This window comes from Cetorhinus maximus, chromosome 8, assembly GCF_964194155.1.
Source record: "Cetorhinus maximus chromosome 8, sCetMax3.hap1.1, whole genome shotgun sequence".
In the NCBI taxonomy this organism is placed as follows: domain Eukaryota; kingdom Metazoa; phylum Chordata; class Chondrichthyes; order Lamniformes; family Cetorhinidae; genus Cetorhinus; species Cetorhinus maximus.
In genome coordinates this window covers 37276573-37297063 of record NC_135886.1, presented here as the reverse complement: position 1 = coordinate 37297063, position 20491 = coordinate 37276573, and the positions used below count along the sequence as shown (strand labels likewise).

The 20491-nt window shown below is 42.3% G+C and overlaps 1 protein-coding gene across 6 annotated transcripts in view; it reads right to left on the bottom strand.

Moving 5' to 3' along the window:
- Positions 1-20491, bottom strand: part of LOC144683562 (neuron navigator 1-like) — a 725427-nt gene that overhangs the window by 82767 nt on the left and 622169 nt on the right. For all 6 annotated transcript variants that reach the window (XM_078546698.1, XM_078546702.1, XM_078546700.1 and 3 more), the window contains 6 exons: positions 12534-12586; positions 10054-10077; positions 9641-9718; positions 7404-7487; positions 5554-5665; positions 3686-3807 (listed from right to left, as the gene is read on the bottom strand). In XM_078546698.1, the coding sequence (XP_078402824.1) occupies positions 3686-3807; positions 5554-5665; positions 7404-7487; positions 9641-9718; positions 10054-10077; positions 12534-12586 (473 nt within the window). The remainder of the gene's footprint in view (positions 1-3685; positions 3808-5553; positions 5666-7403; positions 7488-9640; positions 9719-10053; positions 10078-12533; positions 12587-20491) is intronic.

Sequence of the window (20491 nt, the reverse complement as noted above, 5' to 3'; positions counted from 1 at the left end):
TTATATATATTTATATATATGTACATACACACACTGGAACTTATGGCATATCAGAAAATCAAACAGATCAGAGCACATGCCTGATCTCCCTCCATTTAAATGAATGAAGGAGAAATTGGAAGGACTCCTTTATGGGCATGTGCTCCAATCTGTTTGAGTTTCCAGTATTTGCTGTGTCCCTGTGCTCCACATCATCTGATACAAACTCAGGAAAATCTCAATATGAGTACCAGTTATATCATCAGCTGCGATGTCTTGCAGGAATTACTGGGGAGAACAGAGTCATGAAAACTGAATTAATATCTTCTGGGTGATATATCCTGCAAGAAACTTTACTGAAGTTACTTTAGTTCTCATGCTCTGAGGAGTATTGGCTCCAAGATGGTAACTTACAATTCTCCACAAGCCCATCACTAGCTGTAGCGACTAGAATCCATTGTAAATGGAACGGTGTCAAATGTTAATGACAATTCAGTTTGGGTTTCTGCAAATGGCTTAGAAAAGCAAACTAAAATTTGACTTGTGTGCTTCAGTGACATGAGCAGCTAAATTTTAGAATCCAATCGTCTCATTGGCTGGGATACCTGACATTTGGAAACATTTAAGCCGACCAGGACTAAATTCTATGTATATGGGATCCAGATCGCTAATGTATGGTTATATGGTGAAAGCAGAAAAAGTCAGAATTTTGTTTTTAAACAGTAAAATGAAATAGGTTGGCATAACATAAATATAGTTTTTAATATATTTTGGAGTTACATTAGAACCATGCATCTCAGTAGTATTAAGAATATTTTTTAAGCTCATGGTTTGTAAACTGAGACCGTGAGCAGAATAAGAAGCTCGAGAGCACAGGGAGAATTTCTAGAGATTCAAAAGGGTTAAAAGAAAATAATTTTCTGCATGTCTTTGTTAATATTAATAAATATGTACATGACAGTGAAAATAAATATTTAAAAGTGATGATCTCAAATAAGTTATCTGTAATTCTCGTGTCAGTAATGCATAGCAACCAAGACCACTATTTAATCTACTTCTTTGTTTAAGTGAGCGAATTAAGGAGTTTCATCCACATAGTTTCACTAAAGTAAAACAGGTTTGTTCCAAGCTAAAGATTTCTTTCTCCCCACAGCAGCACTCAAGCACACAACAGTATATTAATAACTCCATATTTATTAGTATCCCACATATGGGGCAGAAGTTAATGAGTCCCCTGAGGAGAGTCTGGTGCAGGGGCATTTAATTAGGCGGGAGGGTGCCAGGTGGGGGTCGCCCACATAAGGGCCTCATTCCACCGCCTCTGGTATTAACCTGGTGGCAGACGGGAGGCTCGTCATGCAGGGAGTGCAAAGAGCAAAACGTGTTTGATTGCTTCCAGCCTCCGGGGGTGGGGATTGGCGAGGGGGTGGTCCCATGTTCAAAGGCACCCAGTGCCTGATCGAGGGCTCCAGCATTGGGGAGGTGGGGCCCCCTTAGAGCCACCCCCTTGCCCTTGCTGCCGACGCCCACTCTGTGAAACCCCTTCCATCATCACTCACCTGTAGCCTGGGACTGTGATCCAGCGATAATATTAGATCTCGGGTAGATGTCGTACCGGTAGCAACCACTGCCTCCCTGGTGGCTGTTCAATAGAGCTGCTGGCCTCTGATTGGCTGTCAGTTCTTGGTAGGTGGGTCTTGATCCCAGGGAAGGCAGTGGTTGCTGCTGTCCAGTTAAGTGTCGCAGTGGCACTTAATTAAGTGGGCCATCCCGAAAAGAGATGATGCAAGGCTCCTGCCAACTCTCCAGTTGACAAGAGATGCCCCCCCGCCCCCATAAAATTCAGCCCATGGTTACCGTTAAACGTTTGAGGATTGATCAAAACCCAGAATGACCATATTGCAATTTTATGTTCTTGTTTCACATATCTGTCACCTACAGTATTTTGCTTTTTGGTGATTCTGATGTTCTTTTTGCTTTCCTATTTTCCTTATGTTGTGTTGCTATAGTTTAAATCAATTTACTTAACCTAACCACACCAGCTTTAGTATAAAACTATTATAAACTTTAATAATGTCTGTTTAATAATCTATCAAAGCCAGATACAGAATTATGTTCAATTTATCAATTATATATTTTGCAATATCACATAAAAAATTCATTAGTAGAACTTTTAAAACCAGGAACTTCTTTGTGCTCTGTTTTCTTATTTTAAACAGTGAAAGAATTGAGTTACTTTAGAAAATCATGACAAATCTACTCTGACATCCAGATGCAATTTTAATAGATTGCAATAAGACAACAGTTTTCATATCACAGATGTAGACAATAAACTTAGAAAATGTTTAAGGTTTCTACGTGAATGACATCAGTTGTAGTGACTGGAACTAATTTACTCACTTCTTAGCCTCAGTGTTATCTCATAATGCACATTTGTTGCAGAGTTACTTTAAGTTTCCAGCTCTTGACAGGTTATTGTCTAATGTAGTTGAGGCGAAAACATTGTATGTTTTCAAGGAGTTAGATATGGATCTTGGGGCGAAAGGGATCAAAGGATATGGGGAGAAAGCGGGAGCAGGCTATTGAACTGGATGATCAGCCATGATCATAATGAATGGTGGAGCAGGCTCGAAGGGCCGAATGGCCTACTCCTGCTCCTATTTTCGATGTTTCTATGTAAATAGCTTTAGTATATTTAAGTGTCTCTATATTATCAACCAACTTGCTTATGGAATATTTTTCATGAATACTTTCTCCCGTTATTTATCACCAACACATTTCACTGCAAAACATTCCCACTTAAGCAAAAATAAATACTTCACTTTTAAAGCAAAGTAAAGGAAACAGAGGAATCGATGACGGTTGTTGTAAGCCTTAAAGTAGGGAGGCGGAAGAAGAAAGGTAAGTAAAAGATTTTAAACCTTAAATGAGTAATGAAGGTATTCAATAGACAAAGGAGTAAAATCGAAGGTAAATTAAGAGATAATGACTTGGTAAATATTAGGAAGGAAAAAAGGTCAGTGGAGTGCACAGATAAAGTGATATTTCATTCTTATATGAAAGTGTTTTAAATGTTTACTTTCATAGTTTGGTGTTAAAATCACATTAATAAAGGTATTTCTATTATACAAGTAGGTTATTCTGTAATAGTATGATTTTCAGAGTCACAATCTAAAGCATGAAAAGTGCTAAAACTTTGGAGATTCTGGGTCATCTAATAGTTAATTCTAATTTTGAAATTTGTGTGATAATAACATAAATATAACTGAAATGTTTAAGGGACTATGTACGACATAGTGCATATCAGGAAACCATGTATTAATTTTAATTAAATGTTCCACTAATTTGAAAACAATTCAAGTCAATAAAACCAACACATTTAAGTGCTCTGATTTAGGACTTTCCCACCGATGAAACAGAAACATTAAAAGCAAACACACCTAATCCTTCAAGCCCACAGGATTCAAAGAGGACACATGGGCAAATAGAAAATATAAGTGCAAAAAGGAATTGGGTTGCCGAGGCTCTGAGGGCCACATCTGGACAATTGGACATAATTGTTTAATTTATGGTACAGCATTGTAGTACTAGGTTGTATTTGGTGAGATCGCAACTGCAGAGGGCATACTTCCCACCCGTGTGCCGTCAATAGACAGGTGTCATGTATGGTACATTTGACTGTCACGCAAGAGAAAGCGCAACTTACCCAGCTTTTCTTTTTCTTCTTTTTGGCATCGGCATCTTTACCACTCCCAATGCTGGAATGGCTTGTTATGCTGTTGAGACTGGAGATGCTGTCTGATGAATTCTGCCTCTTTATACGTAATTCTGTTAAATAAGACAATGCAGTGGAAGTACATTACAACTATCAGTAGACACAGTAGATTTTTCAAGAGGAAGTTCTAATATTTCTCATCTATGCTTCATTTAATTTTTCATATTTTACCAAAATCCTAGGGAAATTTGTTAAATCAGTATCACAATTAATTAACATTTTCTGCAGGATCAATATGCTAACGTTAATTGGTTCAGGTATCCAGAGTCCAATGCTGGCAAGTTACCTTTCCAAAATAATTTGGCAAATTACCCAGGATAAGAAAACAATTCACACTAAGCAAAAATATACTAGACTGGAATATAAGTTGCTGTTTGTATGGTTTCTCATTACCATGATGCATGATTTGTGAGCAACATTTTCTGTGATTGTTACGTGCAGTGACATGTTTAAGTATAGTCGGAAGATTTCCTTTCTTTGAGATTTCCAACAAAATCGTAAGCACACCCTGAGGATATAGAAGAAATAGTAAGCTTTGGAAAACATCTGATAGGCCTCGATAGTAACACCCCCACAATGGGCAAGAGAAGGTCAGTGGAGGTTAAAGATTTTAAAAATGGGCAGTGCACCCCCAGCACTTGGGCAGGACTTTACCTCTCAGGCCGATCCAATGTTGGGCACGAATCGGGGTCTCAAACGTGCTTGGAAGGGTGGCGGGACTTCCACGTCAATTTTACCAACAGCAGCTTATAAATAAGTTGCTGCCAGGTTTATTGCCCTGTGCAGGACAGCCGCCTGTCTGCTAGAGCTGCCGGCCCAATCAGAGGGCTGGCAGCTCAGCAGCGGCCTGCCCGACAGGAAGCGCTATGCTTTGCTACCCCTTTGCTCTTCCACTTCACTCATCTTCCTTCAAACAAAGTATAATCCTTATTTTTAATTTTCAGCCCCCTCCCTCACCAAAACGTAGCAGTTCATGTGTACTGACATCAAATTATTTATGCCACTTTCCATTCCACCAGGCTAATAATGTTAATGCAGCTTTCTTTGGTCCTCAGAATTATTTACCATGCCTCCTATTTTCATCTCATGTTAACTGTCCTAGAAATGAACCATGTGGAACAACAGTTCCAGCCATTGAGAAACTACTTTTAAGCCCTATTCTCTAATTCCTCCTTTCTAAACAGTTTTCAATCCAATTTGCTATATTTTCCCTAATTCCACATCCCTTAACCTCCTTCAATATTCCTGTGTTCGAGTTTGATGAAGGCTCACATAGGTTCACATGTAGCACTTTCACTGCGTTTCTCCTATTCAGCATTTTTGTCCTCTAGATTTATCTTAACGGATTTGTCAAGCACAATCCTCCTTTATGAAATCAATGTTGGCTGCTTTTAATTATTTTTCTCCCTCTAGATATTTAGCAATTTCATCTTTAATTAAAGATTACAAAATATTCACTACTGTACACATTAAACCAACTGGACAATAATTATGCTATTTTGTCCAGTCACAATGAACACCAGTCTCTCTCTAAGCCGTCTACAACGAATATAGCTTACAGAAGAAGGAAAAGAGACAGAGAGAGGTGAATGGAAAGCAAGGAAACACGAAAGTTAAATACATTGCTAGCTCAGTGGCCGAACAGAAGCCATTGTCCAGTTTTTATACTAACAGAACAAGAATTAGAGTCAGAAGAGTCATATGGACTCGAAACGTTAACTCTGTCTTTCTCCCCACAGATGCTGTCAGGCCTGTTGAGTTTTTCCAGCATTTTTGTTTTGTTACAGAACAAGAATTACCTTTGGGTGTTAAGTCAGGATTGTTCAATGCTCCATGTATAACAGCTTGTGCTTCTGCATTCTTTTTGTGCAACATGTCAATTGTTTCTTTAAGATCAAATAGCTCAGAATCCTGTTTGAAGTTAAAACAGAAAGAAACAGAGGAAGATTTTTGGTCATTTTTTTCATCTTTAGCAAAGCACCTCACAGTATTGAACCTGAAAATAGTGCCAGTAAATAAATGTTATCTTAAATAATCAAAAATAGCGTATGCAATAATGAAAGGTTGGTATACTGACTGCAGCTTTAATATTCAGTAGAATCAAATCTGCGTAGTGCATTAATGTAAAGAACCCAATTACTGTACTCAGTTTAGGAATAATCTAAAAATAGTAATTCCATACTCAGCTGAAATTTTAATATGTCTTTGCATGAATGATTCATCTGCAGTGAGAAAGAAATGTTGAAATCTGTTGCTGAGTTTTTCTGCAGTAGAATATTAGAGATTTTGCTTAAATTGAGTTTTATCCATAGGACCTTATAACTGAAGTCTAAATGTTTATAACTTTAAAAAAAAAATCATTTTTGTAGATGTCCTTTGTGAAGCCGTTATGTTCTCAATTTACTCTACAATTAAGTGAGGTACATGTGTTCCAATCATATTTACTCAGTGTCAATTCCCTGAAAGCATTTCTGAATTATTGGTATCAACACGGTTCAGTCTGTTTCCAGATCAATCGTAAGCCATCTGCCTAATCTCTTTTCTTCTCTACTAAATCTTTGCATGGGCTCAGAAACAGAAGACAAGATAGACCTTTCTTTGTGTGCTCATCCAAAACATTTCTCCTTTTGAAGAAGAAAATACTAACCTCGGTGTTTTGCTTCCTCAGTGAAATGAAAACAAAGAGCTGGTTTCAATGAAAATGAATAATTATAGACACATTAACAAGTTAATGGTAACATCTTCAAAAACTACAGATGGCTTACTGCAAACAATAAACTGGTTGTTATTTATAGTTTATCACACCCATATTTTGAGATATAATTTCTTGGTTTCAGGGTGAAATTGTTATTTTGGATAACAAATGGACCATTCTGCATCATTCTTGCATCTGCCATTACCTGGTCTTGGGAGATGTGGAGCAGCAAAGGAGAATTTAATCCTTCTTTCTACTCTGTTAGCCCAACTATGCAATATAGTTGTATGCCATTAACTTTAGTCATCCTTGTTTAAGCTTAGAGTGTTAGCAAAGGGCCCAGATTGAAGAAACTCAGTCATGTTGGTCAGTGTATTAGAATGTACACCTATTCTATGTTTCTAATCTATAACCATACCAGGGTTGAGGAAGCATTTAGGCTGCAATGTTACTTGGAAGTGTTTACTTTCTCACTGCCGAGGTACACTGCAGCTCCTTAAAGTTGTTTTTTTACTCCATAGTAATATTAGAACTTGCCTTACTGCTCCTCACTCATAAATGCCACCTTCACACAGCATCCAAAATATTATCATTATGGCAATGAATCTTCGTCTGTATTATTTACCCTGTTGCAGCAGGAAAACCTGCTGTGCACCATCTGCCAACATGGTAGAACAGATGGCAATTTTCCATTGAGTTTTTTTTGTTTCTCAATATACGCCCCCACACAATTACTTAGGAGCTGAGATCATAATGCACCTCAACAATGTAGAACTTCTTAACATGTGATAATGGTATGGCCTAGGCTTAGTTCAAACAGCAGTTGGATTATTATCAATAGCTTCATTATACTCCACTTAAAAATGAATGTCATGACCTGGTACTTTATTGGGATTTGACTTAATTTAATCCAAGATTAAGTTTCAGAAACATCCAAGTTGGGGTCTCACTGACCTTTTGTTCTGCTGTCAAGGCGAGACTCTGCAGACGAGATGTCATATTAGTCAAACTCTGCTCAAATGCTGCCACAAGATGAGCCTAAAAGGGGGAAAATACAAATTAAGGAGACAACTTTTTTAATGCATCTGTTTTTAAAACACACTCACAAATGTTCAAATGCATTCACACAAAGTTATATTTTTGCTTTAGAATTAAATTTGTTCCAACTCAGACTAACTGAATTTCTTAATACATAGCAAAGAAAATCCAAATAGCACAGGTTTATTTATTTACGTGCTCAAAAGGTGCATCCCTCTGATAGCCTCTGAGTAACCTTTTTGATCAATTTTTGAAGTTCGATAAATAAATCATAGGTAAAAAATTGAATTTTAATTTCTGAAGCTAATAAATGATAAAGGAAAGATTGCACAGTATAATAGAAAAACAATGTTGTTAATTTCTTTATTAATGATTTTAATTTCTGCAGCTAAAAGCTGGTAAAGAAGCAACTGTATAGCACAAAGGAATGATCACAATGCTGTAAATGTGTTTAATGTTGAATAAATAAATCAAAGTAAAAACATAATGAAGTGCACACAGGTCCAATTCCTGCTCTATACTAATTTAGCTGATCTCAGATGAGGCAGCACCTTTTGGCAATCTGCTTTCGCTTCCCTGGATCAGGGAGTAGAACATTTACTGAAGATTCTTGGTCCTAACTGCAAAGGGTCTGCATTTTGAGTGAGAATAGGAGTGGTTAGGTTGCAATTCTCCTTCATGGGGAAAGAGCCTGACAACATCCCAGATGGAGATGAAAAATGGCTATTTCGGCAAGACACCAATTTTACCACCAGGTTGTGATTGCAGCCTAGTGAGCTGTCTGGGAGCGGTAGCAGGGGGACAAATGGATGTTAAAGGCTGGGCCTCATTAACATGTTAATCACTGACCAAATAAATTGGGCAGCCGGCATGCATGCCTGACCATTAACATTGGGTGCTCGGAAAGATTTAATTTATAAAGAATTGACAGAAAAAAGAATTAGCTTTCACTTCAGTCTGAACTAGATTCAAATGCAGATCTCAAACATTAAACAATGAAATGGTGCAATGAGGAGGGCCTAATGTGTTCTCATTATGGTCATGGAGCTATGAGGCCTACTTCACAATCAATACAATTGCCTGGGGGATTGAGTCATTGGGATCATGTGCACAGGATGTTCATAAGGCCCATAATAAAAACAAAAAATATTTAAATTAGGTGGTTTTCCTAATAATGCAACTTGAATAAATCAGTAGCATGCAAGACATCTAGTGCCCATTTGGAGTGGATATTTTAAAGGAGAAATAGAGAGATAAGCAGATTTTAATTATTTACTGCCTATCCTTTATATGGCGCCTTGCCCCACCATTTCCCTGGACCCCAGTGGCTTATTTCCCTCTGGGAACCTTATGTCACATCTGCATGTAAAAAAAAAAATCTGGTGGCCAAAAGACAACCAGCAACCCTTCACTAGTAGCCACGTCCAATAATTTGACTCTCAACTCTTCTAATGCTCATGGAATACCACCTATTAACCTTGTATTGTCGTGTGAGGTCAGTTCAATTCTGTTAGGTACAAAACATGCTTAAGGAGCATTGGTCCCAGTCTGTAATTAAATGTTACATTCTCCATTTGCTCTACTTCATTATCAACACCTATTTATTTGTGTTAACTCAATCTGATGCTAAATTACATATATGGATGGTGCTCCTGGTTTTGCTGGTTTTAATGATATTGGCATCAAACATCAAAAGCCTTCCACTACTCTGAACATTTCTTGTAGTGCTTGTAGAATAATGGATTAATAGTTATAATGATGAGTGGGATGTGTGTCCTGATGTAATGGTGACATCAGCAGTTATGTGCAAGAGATTGAGAAGAAAAGCTGGAGTAGTCTGTACAAAAGAGAGATGAGCTTACCTAGAAGCTTAGAACGTAACTATAGTGTAAATAATGGAGTTTGTGAAGAAACCTACCGGAGGTAGACCTAAGTCACTAGGGAAACCTTCCCAATCCAGAACAGGCCACAAGTTACCCAAAGGGAGATCCAATAGTATTCAAAGTGAACCAAGCCACAAACCAGTGCTCTGTTCCATGGCTTTAATCATTATCACACTACTTTTAACAGAAACACAACAACAGATGTAAATGTATTGTATTAAATAGGGTGTTGTTTTGTGCTTGTGAAGAAAGTACAAAGAAAGAACTTACATTAGTAGACAGTTGTGATGTAAGTGCAGAAACCTTGTCATGTGAGGATTCAAGTTCCCTACGCAGCTTGCGAATATGCTGTAAGAAAGAATTCCACATGAACTCCAATGGTTTATGAGATTGCAAATACTGAATGTAAGACACACATTTTATTCAAATATGTCTCATTAAGCAAACACCATTAAATGTACTGATTCCAATTACCAATAAGACATCTCATCAGTGCCCAGAACTGATAGAAATTGGAGCTTTACATTATCTTTACATTTCAGCTGATTTTAGTATATGAGGTGGTGTAGGGATGTATCCATTTCTGAGGAAACAATCATTTACTCAAATAGACTAATGAACAAAACCTCCATTACCTGCTACACTGCACTGAGACAAATCAATAAATCACTTGATATTCATACCTCTCCTTGGGCCTTGTCTTCACTCTATAGGAAGTTAAAAAAAAATATTTTCAAACCTACAAATCAATAATGCAGAAATCTTCTAAATGTTGACACCTTTCATCTAAACTGGGGTGCGACAGCACTAAATTGATACTGAAAGGAAGCATTCAAGTCCCATTCATTCTTCTGAACACGTTTTATAGCTCAGTAAATTAAGAAAAGCAACAGCACAGATGTAGTCAATATTCTATATTTCAACACATCAAATATCAGTAAATAAAACCAACCAACATTGGCTTAGTTTACTGAAATGTAGGAAAGATACTGTTCTCTTTGAAAAGATTGTAACTCATCTCTGCAATGCAGTCTCTACATTGACATTTTTGCACTGTAATTCTTTGCTGCATTACATACATGAAAATCACACGAACCACGGTCATTTAATTGTTCTCAGACTGATAATAACATGGAATCACAGGTATCATTTTCTTTGTGGAATTCAGGGCCATTTAATGTTCATCTTATCGTAAATTCCAGAAAAAAACAAGGAATTGTCTGAAAGTAGCTACTTTGTGATAATTAATTCTAGTTCAATGCATTTATTTTTTCCAAATAAACCAATGCAACATTTTTTTTAATGAAACAACAAAGTGTTATTCTCTGTGCATGCTCAGTATTCTGCAAAACCTTTAGCGAGGATTGCATAACCATATGGTCTAGAAAACTATCTATAGCCAGTAGGAAGTTAGTTTGCAATGTAGCACAATGGGCATTATCCATTTTCCTCTCTGTTAAAATAGAATGACTCACTACAGTTAGTCACAATAGTCAGTGGACGATTAAAAAATGACAAAGTAGCAATGTTTACTGCAACTTTGGGTCTTGGCAACCACAGTCACTGTCTTCAAATCTCAGATGCTGGCAACAGACTTACACTGTTTTGCATTGTCCTTTGCTTTAGGAAGAATCTCCCCATCCCTTTTCATCTTCTCCCATTGTTGGAAAAAAAATTGCAGAAAACCTGGGATTGTTTTCCTTAGAGCAGAGGTTGGATGGAGGTGTTATGAGTTGTTTTGATGGAGAGGGTAGGGATAAACTGTTTCCAATGGCAGAAGGGTTGGTAACCTGAAGACAGATAAATGGCAAAAAATCCAGGTTGGGCGGTGGGTGAGGAAGGGCTGGCATTGAAATAAGGAGAAATCTTTTTAAATAGCTAAGTGTTACAATCTGGAATGCGCTACCTGAAAGAATGGTGGAAGCAGATTCAATTGTAACTTTCAAAAGTGAATTGGATATATACCTGAAAAGAAGAATTTTGAAGGGTTATGCGAAATGAGAAAGGGAGTGAGACTAACTGGATAGTCCTGCCAAAGTAGCGACAGAGACACAGTGGGCGGGACTTAATAGGCTCAATGGGGGTCTCGTCTACTGGTTGGAGATAGGCTGACAGAATTATAGGCACTGAACTAGCCAGAGTCTGGCATTCCCAAAGACGGAGGACCTCGGGGGAGCAGAAATCCCGCTGAGAGCTGCCAGCCAATCAGAGGCCAGCAGCTCCTCACTGCCGTCACAGGGAGTGGTGGCAGCCTCAGCAATGCATCCAACTGGGGCCCAGGATCAACATGGGACCCCTGGGCAAAGGCAAGTAGGGGGCGAAATAGGGGTTGCAGGGAGGGGGTTGTGGGAGAGGAGGGACGGAGGAGGCGAGTCAGAGGCAAGGAAAGGGGAGCGGCCATTTAAAGCTCCTCCTGCCCAATGTCGGGTCCCTTGATCGGGCACTAAGTGTTTTTGAAAGAGGGCCACCCCCCCCCCCCCCCAAGAAGGCCACAGGCAAACCTGAGCCACCATTAAATTAATAATGTGCCAATTTGACAAGCTGGCATGAGTAGGCAAGTTTCCCCATGGGTCTGTTTTCACCTCCAGCTTAATCGCAGAAGGTTTTCCCACTGTCAGGGGATTGACATGAGGCCTCCCTCCCGCTGATTAAGTGTGCCCAGCTGCCAAGTTTCCCACCGTGACAGGTTGCATTAAATTCAGCCTGATGGGTCAAGTGGGCGTCTTCTGTGCTGTATGATTCTATGAACTGTGCTAACTGCTCATTTATTTCCTCATCATAGAAGGAACCAAATCCACCAAGTATCGCAATGTTGTGTGCAAAGCTGGTAAGATTTTGTCCCTCTATTAAGACACTGAACTAGCTTTTGATACAGAGCAGATTGATTCAGAATATAGATTTTATGGAGACTAACAAACAGTCACTGAAATTATTCTGTTCTTCTGCATATTGCAAAGTATTTTAAAGAGAATATTGATTAGGGAGAACATAAAAAAGTACAATTATTGTATCAGTTGTATTCTCAAAACCACATAAAAAATAATGATCTATCTCATGTTCCATTAATATCTCTTTGTCAATACTGGTACACTTGAAGTCAGAGATTTAATGGTATCACTGAAAATTTATTCTAGGATTTTTTAAAAAGGAAATCAGAACTTACTGTAGAATGAACAGATGACGTGGTGGAGGCAAGTGAAAGCACTGAGCCATGAACTGCAAAACAGAGATTTTTAAATTAAAGTAAATAATTGCCTGATTGTTGCATTATAATATGTTTACAGTTACAAAATAGAAACATCACATTTCCCTATTCCTTGTTTACATGGATGCACATCACAACAATAAAAATGCAATCACATTTCTCAAAGACAATCCTATTCTCAGCATATTGAAAAAAAATTACTGAATCTTCCAGATTGCAAACATCAGTTACATCATTAGCTCTTTCTTGGACCAATGTTTTCTTTACAGATATTTGCTGCCTGTTTCTTTCATGGTACACTGCTTAGCACCTCACTGAGTCTCCTGGCTAAGAAAGTGGTTGCTGGTCATTTCGCCACGAGTGCTCTCAGTGCATGTCTTGACTGATTAAAGCTGCAATTTAGACATGAGACGGATGTCAGTATTTCCTGCTCTCCCCTCTCCAAGACGGGAGCTGTCCCAGTGAACAATTGAAGGTGGAGAAATGCCAGTTTAACACAGGAATATTTTCCTCAGCGAGATGAACCTTGATGTAGTTGGGTAAGAAAACAGTATTGCATCGACACAAGCGCAAATTGATCAAGACCATTAAAATCAAAATGGTTGAAGCTGTATACTGATCAGATATGACAGTACTACACTATGACTACTTCAAGCTACAATCTTCTGCTGAAAACTGAGAGTCCATAATTAATTTTGTTGAAAACGGTACTGTGCTGCAAAATAAACAAATGCAGCAAAAATACTTTTAAAAGGACTACTTCTGAGTTAAAAATGAACACTTACTGCATTAAATGTGTAAGCTCTGGACTGGCACTAAAATCATAATGGAAAGTGAGAGGAATATTTTTCAGAGTGCACCCTGTTGCATCCTCAGGATATCCCAAAGCAACTTACAGGTTTGGGTGGCAAATACAATTCAACTTGAAGAAATGTAGTAATATATTTTGGGAGGCAAAACAACAATAGGAGTTTTCAAACAACTGGAAAGCTGAAGAAGACTGTGGATCAAAAGAGACATCTACGAGTACAAATACATAATTCCCTAGAAGTACGATTGCAGAATAAAATCACATAAAGGGCCAATGGCATTCTGAATATTATAAATCCTTACTTTGGGCTGCGTTTAATGTTCCTGACAGGGTCCCACCCACTGGCTGGAGAACCAGTGGAAAACCTGTGTCGCTTCCGTGGGGGAGGCCAAATTAACTGTCTCTCAGGCACTTAACTGGCCAGTATCAGGCTTTCCCCTGGATTTATAACCCAGCAGTGGAAATCCCACCTTTGAGAGCTGCCCGCCAAACAGAGGGAATGGTGGCATCTGCCGGTAGTACTGCAGGGACTTCACCACTTTGTTGTTGGATCCCTGGACTCAGGCGAGTGAGGATGGGGTGGAGTCGTGGGGTGGGCATTGCAGAGGGTGGGGAGGGGCAGGGGGTCGGAGGCAAGGACAGAACAGTGGCTTTAGCAGCATCCCTCCCTTTTCACGATGCCAGGTCCCTAACTCGAGCACTGAGTGCCTGACTAAGAGGGACTCCACTGCTAGGTTGCTGGCAAGTCCAACAGGGTTTGCTGGGTGGCCTTCAGGAGGCGCTCCTATTTAATCCCTGAGCCACCAATACATTTCGTTGGGCTCAGGGATAAATGGTCTCATTTGGCTCATCAATGAGTGTAATTGCCATCCTGCTGCAAGTGGATGAGTTTCCCACAGGGGCCCCTTCACACTTCTGACTTAATCGCGGGAGGTTTTCCCACCACTGGGAGACTGATGTGTGGCCCGTCCCGTGATTAAGTGGGCCCAGCTGCCATGTTTTTCCGCCATGAAGGGCTGGGTTAAATTCCACCCTTTAAACCTATCGCTAAGAGTGTGAGGAGAGGGATTAGGGAAAGTGTATTTGTGTATCAAATGTAGGGCAACATGGTAGTAAGGTTATCAAATTAATTTTGGATTGCTGTAGCTAAGAGATGATGGTCCAAGTGACTTTCTTTTTTTAAAAATTTGCTCATGACATTTATTGCCCATTTCTAATTGCCCTTGTTCAGAGGGCATTTAAGAGTCAACCACATTGTGGGACTTAATTGGCTCACCCATGTAAAATGGCGGCGCGCTGCCGATCATGTGTGGTGATTGGCTGTGCACCCGCCTGCACCCGCTCCCGCCCAGCCCGCACGACGGGGAGTTCTCCCCTGGGTCTCTGGAATACTAGTCCAGTGATAATACTACTATGCCACCACCTCCCCGTAGGTCTGTTGACCTGTGGGTCTGTTGATTATTTTGAAGTTCAGTCATACCTGTTATGTAGACAAACATAACAACCCATTTGAGCACGACAAGATTCCAACAAACAACAAATTAGTGAACGACCAGCTGGTTCTAGTGTTGTTGGCTCAACACAAGAATTCTTTGTTCTTTTCTGAATAACGCTAAAGGATCTTTTACATCCACTGACTAGGCAGAAGGAACCCCTGTTTAATGTCTCATTAATAAACTGACACCTCTGATAGTGTAGCGCTCGCTCAGTACCAGATGGAGGATCTTTACTTTATGTATACGGGCAACACATATTGCCGATCAGAGCTTCTCAAAAACATTTTTGCAAGTCCTCCAGTCCATTGCGCAATGTAATGGGACATGGTTCCTTCTAATTCGCTGGCAGCTTTTCCTGACTGGGAGGGTTATTAATTGTTTGTATTAAAGGCTTTATTGCAGAGAAAAGCATAAATGAAGCCTTCCTGCTCAGCTCTGTACTGGTTATAGACACTGTGATTGGACATATACTCATGCAATGATGAACATGTTAAATGATGGAATATGTGGTTGATTTGCATATAGCAGAGTTCTGGCTGGGCATGATGTGATGTGTCAGGATAACATTCTAAAGTGTTTTGCGCCACTACTTCAAAATCAGAGCAAGTAACTGGTTTTGCAGAATTATTTATTAGTTTGAATTCATGGCAAGTCACCAACATTTTACAAGGTGGTGTTTTGCATTCCCACACACATATACATACTTCTGACATTATCAGGATTGCAAAGGCAACAGATGATAATTTTGGTGTACAGAACCCATTCCTTGGGAACTTAATTCATCTGGATAGTCTGCAATATAGAACTAAAAGCAATAATACAAACCAGCTTTACATGTGTACCTCTCACATTCAGTACATACAGAGGAACATAGAAGTAGGCCATTCAGCCCCTAAAGACTGTTCTGCTATTCCGATAGAGTCTGACATATAGAAATGTATATATCCCAGGGAAATAATTTCCATTTTATCAGAATTCAAGTAAAACTTGCACTGCAGTGGAGATCCTAACAGTTGACTCTTTGCAGACATCAAAAAGTTTGACTTTCCACCATTGCATTACAGTGTGATTGCTGTTAATAAATTACTCAACATTAATGAGATTGGTTTTACTGGGAGGGAAGGAAAAGAAACTCAGTGCACTTTGTTGTATGGCATCATTCACTATCTAGATTTCACCACTTAAATGCTGAAACGATATTACAAGCCGGAAATGATAAGTCATTGCTACTCTTGAAATTTCCTTATTAAGCCAACCTGTACTGATATAAATGATTCATGCCTACTGTGGGATCATCTTGTGATGGTAAAAATGTTAGGGCAGAATTTTACCCTTGGCAGGGGAGCTCGGCAGGGGCGGGCAGGGAGCCGACCACCGCTCGCGATCGGCAGCTCACCGTGATTTTACGTGGGTGGACCAATTAAGGCCCGCCCAGCGTGAGACACGGCCTTTGAATGAGCGTGAAGGGGTGGGCGGGGGCACCGGATCCAATGGTGACCCGGCAGCCGATTCAAATGTGGCCTCGACAGCCCCTGGAAGTCATGTGCATGGATGCCACAGCGGGTGGACACAGCAGGCAGGAGGGCAGGTCAGCGGGGCAGTCAGCCCTCCTGTAGGAGGTGGCAGCCAGGAGAGAAACACTTGTCCCCCCAACCTCACCAAAAAGGCCTAGGCGGAGGTGGCACCCAGGATCAGCAGCCACGACGTGGTGAGGCGCACATGGGTCCAGTGCCGGAAGCGCTTTAACGATCTCGTGCGACCTGGAAGGGTGAGTACTGTGTTGGCATGGGTCACTTTGCAGAACAGGTAAGTGCTGTGCATCCCCCCGTGGACCTCAGAGGTGTTAGAGCGTGAGTGGAAAATGTCAATCAGGCGGTATCTGGCCAAGGGGTTGAGCCAAGGCTGCTTGGACTGAGTGCCTTGCCGGCTCCAGGGTCATGAATGTGCTGAGCCCTGCGAGGTGTTCCTCAGGTTGGACTGGCCAGGCTGCAATGGTGCTGCAGGTAGAGGGTACGCTAATCAATGCTCCTCTATCCTTCCAGGAAAAAACATCCCATAACAATGCTGAGAGATCTCTGACTGGCGGGGGACCCCCACACCTTCTCATCCTCAGTTGATATGAGCAGGAGGCCCTGGAGCTGGAGAGGTGCCATGCACCTCAGTCAAGCAGCCACGGCGAGGCTGGGGTGCCAAAGGGAGGTAAGAGTGCAGTGCACCAAGGTGAGAATGTGGCTTTTTGCCAACCATTGCAGTGCAGTCTGTATATTGATGTTAGCCTTGAACTTGGAATCCCCATTGATAATGGAAAGACGAGGGCACCATGACGCAGATCTCTGTCTCATCAGGGTGCCAGGCATGCACACTGACAGTCTAATGACTTAAACTAATGACATGACCTTCTTCTACCTTTTAGGCTCACCAGCAGCCCCTCGTTGTGAGGAGTCTGAAGGCCCACACCTGACCCCTGAGGGCCAGCATGCTGAGCATGCACCTGCGTCGCACCGTCTCTGCGAAGCAGGCACCAGCGCAGATACCAGCACCTCAGTGGGCATAAGATCGGCGTCTAGTATCTCGGTGCACATTGGTGAGGGCACTTAACACTCACCTGAGGTGCAGGCGGAGGGAGAGAGTGCCCAGGGCGTCGGCAGTCAGAGGATTCCTGGAGACCAGGACAATGCTCAGTCGATGGCTGATGATGAGCCTCTGGAGTTGTCCCTGAGGCAGCAGATGCTGGATGTCAGCAGGGTGTGCGGGAAGATCCGGCGGAGATACATGAGGGAATGTGTGCTATAGTGTCTGTTGTGGAGGGGTCCATGCAGAGCATTAGCACTGTGTTGACCCTCATGGCCGAGCGCAATGCCTCCTCCATGGAGAGGCTCCTCCAGAGGCTCAATCAGGGGTTCCTGGGGATGCGCTCGGACCTGCAAGCCCTCACACCGACAATGACCTCAGGTGGTCTGTGTCAGAGTAGGGGATGGATTGGGCACTCAGTATCCTGGCTAGGTACCCATCTATCAATGATGAGCAGGGAGGTCCAGAGCGACCTGACGTTGGTGCACGAGCTGCCTGTCATCTCTGTGGGCTCCTCTCAGGGCGCTCTGGATGATGGCAGCAGCTCCTCCACCCCTCTGCCAGTGACCATGGCATCAGATAAGGCTGGGGTGACTGGCGAGATGCCAACTGCACTGGCCATTCCCTCCAGGCGGGACCAGCACAGGCTCCATGGGCCAGAGGACATCCACCAAAGTAATCAAGGCCAACAAGACAGCAGAGTGAGCAGGCTGTCTCCATTGCCAAATAAGAATCACCGAGGGGTGGTAGCCAGTGAGGGGGGAGCACCTAGACAGAGCCCTCGCAAGCGAAAACTTACAGCACCTTAAGCACAACACGGTCTGATCACGGGTGATATTTGTTTCCCCCATTTTTCTATTTTTTTTAATAGTGTGATGTGAAAAACCGGTCAATGTTAATTTCTGCAATGTTTGTCAGTCAGCAGTAAATTAGATGGTTTTTTTGCAACTGGCCTCTGAATGCTTCATTTGCTCTGTAAGTGCAGGGTAAGCCATGCTGTTATGATGGACATGTGATTCCTTAAACTTTATTGCACTGGCACATAGTGTATGTTGTTGACCAAGGAACTGGTCAGGGATCGAATATGGAGCCTGCACCCCCGGCATGTAGTGGTTCTTATTTGGTAGGCTAGCTGAAGGAGCGTTGGATCAAAGCTTCCCAGGCATCTCTGCCTCCCTGGAGGTTACCCACATCTGTATCTATGTCCTCAGCATTCTCCTGAACGTGCTCACCCATGGACTCACTACTGAACTCATCGTCTGTTGCCTGTGCAGCTGCGTTAAGATCTTCCTCCACTCCTCTTTCCAGTGCCAGATTGTGGAGAGCGCAGCATGGAACCATTACCAGTGACACACGATCTGGGGGAGTATTGAAGTATGCTCCCTGAACGGTCCAGGCATTGGAAGTGCATTTTGAGAAGACTGATGGTTCTTTCCAACACCGCCCTTGTGAAGGCATGGCCTCCTGTTGTACCGCTGCTCCGCCTCTGTTCTTGGATGGTGGAGAGGCGTCATCAGCCATCTTTTGAGCGGATAGCCCTTGTCACCCAGTGGCCATCCATCCAGCCGGGCTGGAGCACTGAAGAGCCTCAGCACCCGGGAGTGTATCAGGGTGTAAGTGTCATGGAAGCTGGCTGGGTACCTTGCACAGACTGTAGAATCTGCATCCTATGGTCACACACTATCTGCACGTTCATGGAGTGGAAGCCCTTCCTGTTGACGAAGGATCCCAGCTCACCCGCTGGCGCCTTGATGGCAACATGTGTGCAGTCTATTGTACCCTGGACCCGGGTGAAGCCAGAAATCACTGCAAAACCTCAGGCTCGCTCTGCCTGGCTGGCCTTGTCCCTACGGTAATGAATGAAAGTCAATGCACGCCTGAACAGATCTTCTGTCACCAGTTTGACGCAACTGTGGACAGCTGATTGGGAGACTCCACACAAATCCCCCACTGACCCATGGAAAGAGCCGGAGGTATAGAAGTTTAGGGGCATTGCGACCTTCAGAGCCACTGGCATGGGGTGACCACCCACACAGTCAGACCTGATCTCAGGGCCGATCCTCTGACAGATGGAGGTCATTGTCTCCCTTGAGAGGTGGAGCTTCCTTTGGCATTGCACCCCAGGCATATTAAGGTAGCTGCATCGCCGCCTGTAAACCCTGGCAGCAGGAGAGTGATGACTTCTGTGGCCCCTTCCGCCTTGGCCTTCCTGTTGGCCCTGCACCCCTTGTGCCTGCGCCTCTCCTCCCACAGCTCACTCCCCTGGAAGCTAAATAGAGGCACCTGGCCTCCTCTCCTTTCTGGCCCTCTCTTCCACAGAGGAGGAGGTGCCTCCAGCGGAGACAACAATCCCCATTACCAGGCTAAGGGAAGGCTGTGTGATAACTGGATGGCCCCACGTGGTGTGAATCCTCCAGGGGCCTGGAAGACAGCACTGGGTCCTGAACTGAAGCCTCTATATTCTCTGAATGCAGCTCTTAAGCAAAATGAAGCTGGCCTGTTCACAGAAGCAAGCAGCAGCAAGTGATATCCAAAACTACTCACTAATCGCTTTGTGAAACCCACTGACCCCTCTTATCCCATCCGTGGATGAGGTTTTGCAAATTCTGGCCTATCTGCCTGCCCGTTTTGCCTGTGCGACAGCCTGAAAATTGCATGGGCTATGTAAAGTAGGAGACAATTGGTCTCTCAAGGACCTTAACTGACCACTTAATTAATGGTAGGCGCGCCTCCGTCTTCATCACGCGCCTGCCTAGCGAAATATTGCGAGTGTGCGCGTTGATGTCGGGATGCTTGTCCGACGTCAACAAGCTTTATTTTACGCACAGGTGTGTCAGGCATGCGCCCGCATGCCAAGGGTAAAGTTCTGCCCTTAATATTCATTCTAGCTAATGAGGAAACTAAGGGGAATACAAAGGAAGATTTAACATAAAGTGTTGATGTTTTAATAAGATTTTTGTTGATGTATTACTCTGCAGTTCTGTATTGTAAACAACTAGAGCCTTTCAAACATACGTTACAGCTTTGGTATGAGCTAA